Genomic DNA, 11,631 nt, shown 5'->3' with positions numbered 1-11,631 from the left:
ATATTAAAAAATAATATTTTATTAATTTTAAATTATTTCAAATCAAATATTATTTTATATAATATCAAATTAAATCGAATTCAAATATCATATATATATATATATATATATATATATAATCTACTCAAATTTAAAATTAACAAAAATTCATCTTAATCTAACTTGTTAGCATTCATAATCACCTCCTCGATGTAACTTGACTTTAACCAGTTCAAATGTTTTTGTCAAACATAACTCCATGCCAAACTGCAGTTGGTGTCAATCTAAGTTTAAAACTGGTGTTTGATAAGCCAACCTGTTGAACAGAAACAAAATCATGGTCCATATTTTGTAGTACAAGCAGAGACGTGTATGGCTGTTATTGCTGTGAATGATATTGGAGAACATTCTTCATGTTAGACTTGTAAACTTAGGGGCTCTTGCTTTCCGTTTGAAGATGATGCAATTCAAATTTTGACTCATTCCAAACAACTGAGATGTTATTAGGACATTAGCTTTTTTAGTCTCTTCGTCTCATACCATTGAAATGCGAGCTTCGGAGCAATGGTAGGATTGCATTTTTGTGACCCGAAGATCACGGATACGAATTTTGAAAACAGTCTCTGCAAAAATACAGAGAAAAGGCTATGTATTATGAACCTTCACCCCGATTCTCGCAAAGTGGGGAGCCTTGTGCTTCAGGGTTACCCCTTTTTTTGTTATCTCATTCCCTTGGAATCTGCTGAAATGGTGAAGCTTTGGCCAACAACTGTATGAGCTGCTGTACTCTTAGTTTCAGCTTGAAATCTAACCTGCCAGCAGATTTTAGTTTCACTAATCTAGTTTTCTTTTCAATCTAATTCCATTTGCACTAAAGAGTGAAGCAAGCAAGAAGACATAGTCTCCACGAAGAAGCTCCAGGCAGAAGTGAGATGCATATATAACACCAGAAACTCTCACAATATGTACATTAAAAGGTCAGAAACTCTCATACGTCACCACATCAAGGTAAACTTGCGGGCAACAACACTCACCTAACACTAAACCCAGGCTGATAACATTCACGTAAATAACTGTACAATAAACATGCTGTACATGGAACTTTTCTCAACTCTGCGTGCTTGTGATAGTCTCACCAAAAGCAAGAAGCCTCCTCTTCAGGCAGCAGAGGAGTCCTGCAAAGAGGGCATGTAACGTTCCAATAATTCAACCACTTTTCCAGGCACACCTTGTGAAAGAGATGGCCACAGGACAAGCAGTTAATCTCTGATTCAGGTTCAAATTGAGTCAGGCAAACGGAGCAGTCATGCTCAGGCCGGTTGCAGCAGCTACATACAGCATCAAACCGAACTGCTGGGGTCCTACTCCGGAACTCCTCAATGTAAGTATCAGAAGTACTAAGACGGAAGTCAAGTGATTCTGGGGGGTTTTCAACAGAGTCTGAGGAAGATGATGAGGAAAGATGGATACCAACAATGTGAAGGATTGATCGGATTATGCCTTTAATTATAGATATGGATAAGGCTGTGTTTACCAGGAGTACACATAGAACTCCTTCAGATGGCGCTGGGAGACTAGACAGACCCATTTTTTGTATCGAGGTTGGAGTTTTATGTGGGATTCAGAATGAAAAAGAGATGTGCTGATATATATAACCTGGAAAACATAAAACATCCATTAGAATACCATACAAAGAATAGAAATCAATGTAAAATTTATCAAATTATGCAAAGCAAAAGTGAACCATCAAGCTTTTAATTACAACGCTCACATGCAGATAACCTCAAAGATGAACAAATCACTGACCAACACACAAACGCCAAAGAAAAAGAGAGTTAATATTACTATAATTGATTTTGAAAATAACCTTAGAAGCAGAGAGGGAAAACCTTCATATGACAAGAGATGACTGATGAGTGCAAAACCTGGCAACCTGTAAGAGAGCCAGCATCGAATTGAGAAAGTGATGAGATGTTAGTGAAACATATGAGGAGAAAAATCACCAAAGAATTCTGATTTTTTTAATGAATAAAAACGAACAAGTACAACATTGATGAGGATGGGTTAAAAATGGCCCCTCGTTACTGGCCTCATAGCCGTGGAGAGGTTGATAAAGCCTATAGCCTATAGGATATGATAGGCTTTAAAAAAGGCATTTGATTCCAAGTAAAATCCATAAAGTAGAGGCTCAGAGAAATTGAAATATGAACCATTTCCGAAGCAAATCATCATATGCGATTTCAAACGAAAAATAACCCAACAGGGAAATTGAAATTGAGAAGCATTCAAAATTGTCTATAACTAACATCCCCACAAAGATCAATGCTTAATGAAACACCTTTCATAATTTTTTTCATTATCAAGATCTAGCCACGCTCAAACCTTGATGATAATAAACATGGTCAAAATGGGAAATCAAAGTCACAACAAAAAGGGGAAAGGGAAAGACATCGTATTTCCAATTTGGAAAACCACACCCCATTTAGAGAACAAAAGAAAAATGTATCACCAAGGTGACATGAGATCTAACATTTTCATTCATAATCAAAAAAGCCCCATAAAGCTACCCTTAATATCTTTCATTTGCTTCATTATAACAAAAACAAACATTGCTTTGAAGACCATAAAAAGATTTGAGTTTGTTTAAGCAAAGAAACTTACACAAAAATGGTCAACTCTGCTCTGTAGGAGGTATCAAGAACAAGAATTAAACAAGATTTTTTTTCATGGGATCAATGAAACATAGAAAAAGGAAAATTGGGTTTTGACAGAAATGAAATATATAAGCCTTTTTGAAGTCTGGTAATGGCTGCTGTGCCATCCTTCTCTGCTTATATAGCACCCCCCACCCTAACTATAAAACTTAACTATAGTTAGTCTTCCGGGTTTTCCGGACTCTACATCCCTTTAACCATGGTTACTTTATATCATCAATCTGTCATTTACTTCAGTTTACTCTGTGTCTTTAAGCTTAACTTAAGTTCTTACAGTAGTAGATTAGAGAAGATTCTTCGCTGCTACAGACTTGCAGCAGCTAAAAGAGGAAAAGCAAAAGAAACGATCTTTTTTATGTTCAGTTCCAATTTACAAGTTCCCACTTTTCATATTGAAATTATCGTGAAAAGTTTTATCTGGAAATTCAAATCAAATATTTTTAATACTGCATTTTTTTTGCCTTTTTTTTATGAAAATTTTTTAATTAATTTTTATATAATAAAGATATAGTTTAGAAATAAAAAAATTATGAATATTAAATTTAAATAATTGGATGTTAATGTATAAACTAACCGAATTAAGTTACAAATTTTCATATGACCATTTTAATCAATAGATATATGTATTTTTCTCTTAAATAATTAAATTCAAATCACTCACCTCCATATTAAAAAATAAATCTATTAACAAATAATTTAAAAGGTAAACAAGTTATAGTTCATTAATAAAATATAGAACCATTGATCAAATAAAAACATTTTAATAAATTTTGTTTACTATGTTACCGACCGCATTTATAGCATTGCAACCTACGCTTAGGACAATTTGAAAAGCAAAAAAAAAAAAAAACCAAAAGATTTTAGAAATCATAAGACATTATTTTTAAAGATTGCGCTAAATGATTTGAAATCCAAAAAATAGATATATAAATATTATAATATAAGTTTATATTTATAATCATTTTATATTTCTTATTCAAAGTACAACCTCTTTCCCTTCATTCTGCTAGTCGAATGAGATTCAAGATTTTTTAGAAGGAAATTTGGAGCTCAACAGGCTGAGTGGTAAAGCAATACACCAGATGGCATCAGAAATATTGCTTTGTTTCACATCAATCTATAAATTAAAAAAAAAAAAGGTACCTGCCTCAAGCCATCAAGTTGAGTGAAAAGACTGGAAATTCACATTTGGCAAATCCCAATTGTATTGAAAAACCTTCATCATTCGTAGTAGTACTAGTTTCTGTCACAGCTACCACCTAGGCAACTTTACTTCCCAAAGGTCCAATCTTTGATAATGTAAACATCTTAGCAACTTGGGTTTTTCTTGAACTAACCATTTATGCTGAATTTCTCTGTTTTGAAAGGTGTACAATTTCAAAGCATTAATGTCTAGCTTTGTCCTGTTCTAAGAAATACCATAAATGACTAAATCAGCTATTAACTCAAGCAAACAATGACAAGCAGTTTTGGACCTAGTTATGTATTTCCTGTTTGTCACAACGAAATGAGTAGAGACCCCGCCCCCACCCCTCCCTTTCCCTTCATCATATCTCACCTGCACATTTGACATGTGGCATTTGTTGTCTGATTACTTTGTCTGCAAACAATGCCTTAGTTCTTTTCAGAGTCATTATCCAAGCACTGCCAATGCGTCTGAATTTCTGCTGATTAACCAGCCATCTTTCACAGTGAATTTGGAGGGAGAGAGGGAAGGGACCCTAATTGTAAAAAATTATTTCTCACGTGTCAAAAATCTTAATGGGGCATTGGATATGTGTCAGCAGATTAATGGGTTTGGGACAGAATCCTAAACCGTAAGGCCTCCAACACCGATGTCCATGTGTCAAGCAGCTGATGTGTTTCTAATGACAATGTTATTGCATTAATGTAACAAAAGTCTTGTCTCCATCACTTTTAATGAGACTCACTCTCTCTTCAATCCTTGGAAATTCCTTCATATCTGATGGATTGTTTCCTTGCCAAATGTAAGGAATAAAATGAAAAAGAAGAAGAAAATTGCAACTTCCCTTCTCTCTTTAATCTTGAGCATGAACTATGGAATTGTTACGTGAACATTGCTCTAGAAATACCTGATTGATTGTAGGACATTTAATTTTAGTTTAGACAATATTAAATGGATTACAAATTTAATTCATATTATCAGTAAAAAATTAACTTAATTAATAATATTTATTTATTTTGACGTAAAATTTTTTGATTAAAGTATAGTCAATAGTCTTTAATTGAAATTATATTGAATATATGATCTTCAATTATTACTTTTAAACTATTAAATTAAAAGATTAAATAATTCATCTATTGTTAGATTGTTTAAAAAAAATTAGTTCGAATAATTTTGACTTATCATTTAATATAAAAAAATTAAATTTAGACAATAAAAAAGATATATAATTAAAAAAAAAATCATTAAATTGTATATGAAATTTCAAGCATCTTTTGCAAGTGCAATGTTGATATGTATGCATATCCAAGTTGTCTATCAGATTAAAATGCTCAAATTCTTACATTTGACTAAGGTTGACAGGGCTCATTAAATCAAATTGTTAGGCATTTCTAAAGTCTTGTTGACTGTAGTCTTTAGGGGGAAGCAGGCAAAGGCAAAAGATGATAACTACAAGAAACATCCAACATTAAGATTTTGTCTGGATATATAAAATTAAAAAAAAAAAATTCAGGATCGTTCATTTATATTATATATATATAAATTATCCATAAATTTATTAATTTTATAATATTTTAAAAAATTCCTTCAATCTTTTTCATCTCTAGGGTATCTTAAGGGATGAAATTGAGATCATTTTTTTTTTATGCAATACCGGATTTGGTCTACATTTTATTAATGTTTAATTTAAAAAAATGCAGGTGGCATTTGGATCAAGTGAAAGATACAGGTACTATTTTTTATTTATTTTTTAGTGGTGTTGGGGAAATTTGACTGCTAAATTTGAGGGATAATTTGTCTTTTGTTGCCTAACAAACCTAAAAGGTGTACTTGAAAATTAAAAAAAAAAAATCTTTATAATATCTTTTAACCATAAATATTACTTGTATGCATCATTATTCACATAATAACCTCTTTAAAGGGAAATTAAATGTACATAATTAATTTTCGGTTAGTCCAAATAAATTATAAGTGTTAAAATTTAAATTTTGAATTTATTAAATATTACATAAATTAATTAAATTAATTTATTAATTAAAATATTTCATTTATGATCCTAAAAAAAGCATGAATTTCAATAAGTTTTTTCTTGTAAAAATGTTATTCGAAGATATTTTTAGGTAGTTGAAATTTTTATTTTTATTAATAGTTTTTAAATTATAGTAAAATATTTAATGTGATATTTACATTTTAAAAATTTTTAATATTATCCTTAAATTATTAATTTATTAACTAATTTAATACATACTCAAATGTAATTAATTTTAAATAATAATATATAATAAATAAATAATTATTTAAATATTATATTAATTAATAAATTTATAATTTAAATATCACACTAAAAATTTTTAAAATTCTAATATTATGTTAAATATTATAATATAACTTTAAAAAAATGAAAAATATCAATGCAAAACAACTGGACAAGAAAAATATGAAGTAAAAGACATAAAATCTAAGCTATTATTATAGCAAAGGTGGTCCATTTTCATTTGATCAAAATTTCAAGCAATGCATGATTATTTGATTCATTAAAGGACACATGTCACGAACCCACAAGCCCTAATTGGTTTGATTGGTTAAGTGAAGTAGTCATTATGATTATCATTCCCAATTAGACAATGACAGTCACATGAACTTTCAAAATCAGAAACTAAAATAAATTTTTTTTCTATGCAAAAAAAAAAAAAAAAGAAGAAAATTCTCTGAATATACGTTGTCCAATCTCAATCATTGAAATGTAACATATGATAGCTTTCAAGTGAAAACAAACATGAAATTGATATACAACAAATTAAAAAAAAAAATTTCAAGTGATCAATTGGTTAAAGATCCACTAAAGATGTTTCTCACATTCTTTTAATGTTATTAGAAGAATCTGGGCGTTTGCGGATGAATTGGTTGCAAGCTGTAAGATGACGTCATAACTGTCAAATATGAAAACTTTAAATTTTAATACGTATAACTTTTTTCATATTTTAAAATTACTTTTTTTTTTAAATAAAAAATGGAAGGTTAAACTTAGAGCTTAGCTTTGGTTGAAACGGTCATATCCCACACATTAAGTATCCATTTTAATTTTACCTTATTTGATGGGATGTGATTGAGTTTATAATATGTATCATTATTTGAATTTAAATATAAAATTTAACAAAATTTATTTAATATAAAATTTTAATTAATTTTTTTTAATTTTAATAATTTTATTTTAATCATAACTATAGTAATAAAAATTATTATTTTTAATTTCATTGTAATTAATTTCGTTGTCAATTCAAATAGAGCTTAAAATATAATAAAAGATATAAATGATACATTAATATTTATAAATTATTCAGATTTAATTCAAATAAAATTTAAATTTAATTTAATTATTATCAAATTGAATTTAAATAACTTGATATATCGAACGAACTAAACTCAGATATATTAATATCTGATTCACATAACTAACAAATTTAATTAAAATTTTAAATTTTAACATATTTTTGTTATTTAAATTAAAAAATTATTATTTTATTTTTATAGATTAATTCAAGCTCAAGCTCGAATTTTAATATACAATTGAGTTTAAAATTGAACATAAAAAATAAATTCAATTTTATTGAATAATTTTAATTGAATAAACTAAAATAATTTGATTTTTATTTCAAATTTCAATTTAAAAATTAAAAATTAGATTAAATTTTAAACAATAAATTTAATATTAAATTTAAAATTTTTATTATATAACTCTGCTCCATCGGATTGCATTCCTAACTTCGATACGATTCCAAAGAAAGATTATGTAGTATATAGGAAAAGAAAGAACATGAAAATCATGCGTTGGTATGAAAGGGAAGAGAGAAAAAGAAGGCAGGGCATGAGAATCGAGGAATGAGGAATCAGGGCAGGTTCTTTGAATCGCCTGAACTTCACGTGGGATGCCCATCTTTCTTCCGTTTTACGCTTTTTCTGGTGTTTTGTGACGTAGTCATGTTTGAGGTGCTTGGAATTGGAGTGGTGGGTGCTCTTATTGCTCAAAACCTCAACCTTTGATTCTGTTTGTTTTGGTTTGGTTCGGTTCGGTTCTTCTGTCGCACCTTCACCATTTCGTCCTCTACACAACACTCGAACAGCACTTGTCTGTTCGTTTGTTTGTTGCATCATTCAAGTTAAATGCATAGAGACATATCATAGATGTTATACCCATTCTTCCTCGTTGAATTGACATGTTACATCAAATTCAGTGATGCCATCGGTACAATGAATGAATTTTTAAATATATTAATATAATATAAAATATTGATAATTTATATATTTATATTATATTTTATATGAAAATTATATTTTATAATTTGTATTAATATAAAAATATAATTTTTTTTAATTTGTGAAACATATATAATTTTTATTAAAATTTTAAATTATATTATTTTTATTTATTTTTGTGTTGTGTTACTATATTATATTTTAGATTATTATCTCTATTTTTAAATATTATTTATGATCATTTATAAACTTAATAAAAATATAAATAAATAAATAACATTTACAAAATATTTGTTGAAATTTTTATTTATTTGTATATAAAAAGGTCAAATCTTTTAAAAAAAATTAAGGCCCATGAAAATGAAAAAAATGAAGAGCCCAAATGAAATAAACAGGCCCAAATAAAACAAAGAATTCAAATGCAAACAAAGCACAAAGAAAATTCATGGAAGAACATGGGAAAAAAAAAGGTCATCTGAGTTCTGAGTTTGCTCTCTGAATTATTAGGGTTTACAAAAGGGTTTTGCAATCATCTGTTCCTTTTCCTTTTTGGGTTGGGCTTCTGTTGAAAGCAAGAACATGATGGTAAAGGAGGAAGGCAGCGTTGCAGCTGGGAAAAGGAAAAGAAGTTCGGGGAAAAAGAGAGGTAACAAGGCCAAGAATAAGAAGCTTAAGATGTTGGATGGTAAAGGAAAAAAGCTTAGAGTAAGTAAAAAAATGAGAAATCTGTTTGAAAAACGAGCCCGTGAGTACAATTCCGATGATGAGGAGGAGGAGGAAAAGGAAAACACGGCGGAGGAGGCTGCCCTGGCAGATATACGGATGGGAGGCGGCGCAGATAATTCTTCTGAAGAAAGTGACGGTTCAGAAGAAGAAGGTGAAATTCAACCTGGGATTATGAAGTTTACAGAAGGTGTTAGAGCATTCAGGTTGGCATTTAAGAATATTTTAAAGAGGAATGTGGCTGATGATTCATTGGTAAAGCTAGTTTCTGAACTTGGGTCTTTTTCATTTTACAAAAAAAATTTTTTTTCATAAATTTCATAGAGTTGTTTTTTTTACAGGGTCCAGTGCTATCAGGGCATAAACAACTTGTTGCAAAGAAGCTAGCTGAAGAGGAAGCTGAAAGGAAAGTCAAGGGAGAAGCTAAGAAAGAAAAACATTTGGTATTTTCCCTAAAATCATACTAATTATGTTTTTGCTGTTGCTGTGCTATTTATTTATGTGCTATTAATGTTACAGGTTGCAGAGAAGGGGCATGTGAAACCTGCTAATTACTTAGATTCACATGAAAAGTTCCTAATTGGTATTGCTACAAAAGGAGGTAATGTTTGTTTAGACCATTACATATAATATAAGCTCATTTCATATTCTTTCTCTTACTAATTAAGTTTTATTGTTTATGTGTTGCCGGCAATTTCAGTGGTGAAGTTATTCAATGCAGTAAGTTGTTTTATGAAAGCCCCATCTCTTTTTTACTGTCAAACATTAAGGTCTTTGATTTTGTTTTGTTATATTGTTAGTTATTAATATCAAATGTGGTGGTAATATGTTGTTCCATATATCGTGTAGGTGAACAAAGCACAAAAGGCTCAGAAAGGATTGGACCCTTCAAGGACTAAAGATGCGAAAGGTATGCTGATTTCTACAGTTATAAGTTTTATTTATGATTGAACACTTGAAAGCAAATTTTTTGGATTATGTTCAATGTGCAAAAATGCATTATCTGACATCCTGGCTACCAAGAAACTCCTGTTCTAAATCCCAAAATTTAGGCCCTGTTTTGGCATTTGACATTTTAAATGACTTGAAATGCTTGTTCTTCACTTTTTGCTCACCTAACTTCTTTTGCAGTTGTGTCTAATATTCTTTATAATCAGATCCATGAGAAAAATGTGATATAATTATCAATTTATCAGTAGACAAGCATCCCATAAGTTTGTTTGTTTCTCAGTAATTCACCTCACTCTGGACTGCATGACTATTGTATATATACATATATACGCACACTATTGTCATTTTTCTGTGATCGAATGGTGCATAGTTTATGCTTTCAAACACTTAGTTTTGAAGGATAAAACATAATCATTACTTCTAAAAATGCATAGGAGTAAACATGTATCTTTCTCCTATATCTGCGGCAAGATCTGATCAAATTGTTTCGGAGGTACTTTTGATGCTTATAGAAACTATATTTTCAGAGCTATGCATGACATACAAATGAAAAGATTAAATAGATTTTGTTATAATTGAGTCAAACATTTTATGCCTTTGAAACCCTAGATTTAGAGGCTCAAATATGATCTAGGTTGTTATTATTACTATTACTTAGATGCCTCACAGTACATTTTTATTGACTTATGTATTTTATTTATATATGAATGTGAATGCTTATGGTACTTAAATTTGCTGCTTTTAAAAGATTACTGGAAAATTTTTTTTTACCGATGGATAACACTGGCAAGGTGATTACTACATTTCTTGTTCAGTTTTTGACTTTTTATTTTATGCATCCTGCTAGTGATAAGGAAGCGAAGAAAAGAAGCCTTCTTTTCAGAGCTAGGCAAGACATCATTGCCGGCATGCGACTCTTCCAGTAAGGTTGGTTATTTTCTTTACTATTTTACGAATTTCTTCCATCATGCTATGTCATTCCATTTATCCTCTTGTTTTCTTTAAAGCATTGTCATCAATATACTAAAATTTAGTATATATGTCCATCGATTTGTCTATGCTAACCTACATAAGATTTATGTAATTGGGCTTATAATTTGCTGGGAACTTCACATTAATTGCCTTTTTAGTTGTTCGTTTGGATTCTGCAGAAATATTTTACTATATTAGCTTATTCGGTTTTATGACATGCAGGGTAATACGTCGTCTGATCCGAGGAATGATGAAGAACCTGCTTGGGCTCCATTGCGTGATAATTACATGCTAACAAATCCCAAATTGAAGAACTGGGATAAAATGGCGGTAAGAATGTTCATTGTTTTGAACTTTACACAAGTCATGTCCCTGTCTTTCCTCTCACAGACATAGACATCTGATTCTAACATGCATTTATCTATTTATTTGGTTAACAAATTTTGTCTGCGGTTTGCACACAGGACTCAACAACAGCTGATGATGTTGGAATGATGTCTGAAGATGGCGGTTCAGATGATGATTGATATCCTTTGAACTTAATGAGCTTAAGGGAGCCTTGTTACAACACATGCTGTGTAATGGTTTAATTACCATTGCTACATGAGAGGCAAATGCAGCAGGTGCATAGAATTGGCCTATGAATTAATGGTTTTTTTTTAGCTGATGATGTGTTCCACCAGGAAGCTAGTGAAATCAAACCAGAATTCCAACATATTTTATTTTAATTATTAAAAATAAAAAACATGAAAAATTTTCAACATACCTGTGTTCATGTCAAAAAACATGAATATTGCAGCATAGGTAGAGAGGAAATCTTCAAATTCTGTTCACATTCAGTATGGAAGGATG

At 30.2% G+C, this 11,631-nt stretch overlaps 1 protein-coding gene and 1 pseudogene across 4 annotated transcripts; one reads left to right on the top strand and one right to left on the bottom strand.

Moving 5' to 3' along the window:
* Window positions 1-882: 882 nt before the first annotated feature.
* On the bottom strand, window positions 883-2,863 carry LOC111283973 (putative E3 ubiquitin-protein ligase XERICO pseudogene; annotated as a pseudogene). Of its 3 annotated transcripts, none has more exons than XR_016341081.1 (3): window positions 2,641-2,863; window positions 1,869-1,912; window positions 883-1,635 (listed from the first exon to the last, which is right to left on the bottom strand). The product of XR_016341081.1 is annotated as a putative E3 ubiquitin-protein ligase XERICO pseudogene, transcript variant X2 (transcript). The 3 variants fall into 3 exon arrangements; XR_016341080.1 differs by having other exon boundaries at window positions 1,847-1,912; window positions 2,641-2,852; XR_016341082.1 differs by lacking the exon at window positions 1,869-1,912.
* A 5,701-nt stretch (window positions 2,864-8,564) lies between these two features.
* On the top strand, window positions 8,565-11,542 carry LOC111283355 (uncharacterized). Its single transcript, XM_022871835.2, has 8 exons — window positions 8,565-9,111; window positions 9,198-9,299; window positions 9,376-9,457; window positions 9,557-9,576; window positions 9,706-9,766; window positions 10,655-10,734; window positions 11,002-11,109; window positions 11,244-11,542. The coding sequence occupies exons 1-8, from the start codon at window positions 8,713-8,715 to the stop codon at window positions 11,304-11,306; spliced, it is 915 nt and encodes a 304-aa protein (XP_022727570.2). The 5' UTR covers window positions 8,565-8,712; the 3' UTR covers window positions 11,307-11,542.
* The last annotated feature ends 89 nt before the right edge of the window (window positions 11,543-11,631 follow it).

Source organism: Durio zibethinus, chromosome 3 (assembly GCF_047325235.1).
Source record: "Durio zibethinus cultivar Kanyao isolate XHJ-2024 chromosome 3, ASM4732523v1, whole genome shotgun sequence".
In the NCBI taxonomy this organism is placed as follows: domain Eukaryota; kingdom Viridiplantae; phylum Streptophyta; class Magnoliopsida; order Malvales; family Malvaceae; genus Durio; species Durio zibethinus.
Note: the sequence above shows the minus strand (reverse complement) of the source record. Positions and strands in the feature narration are given on the sequence as shown.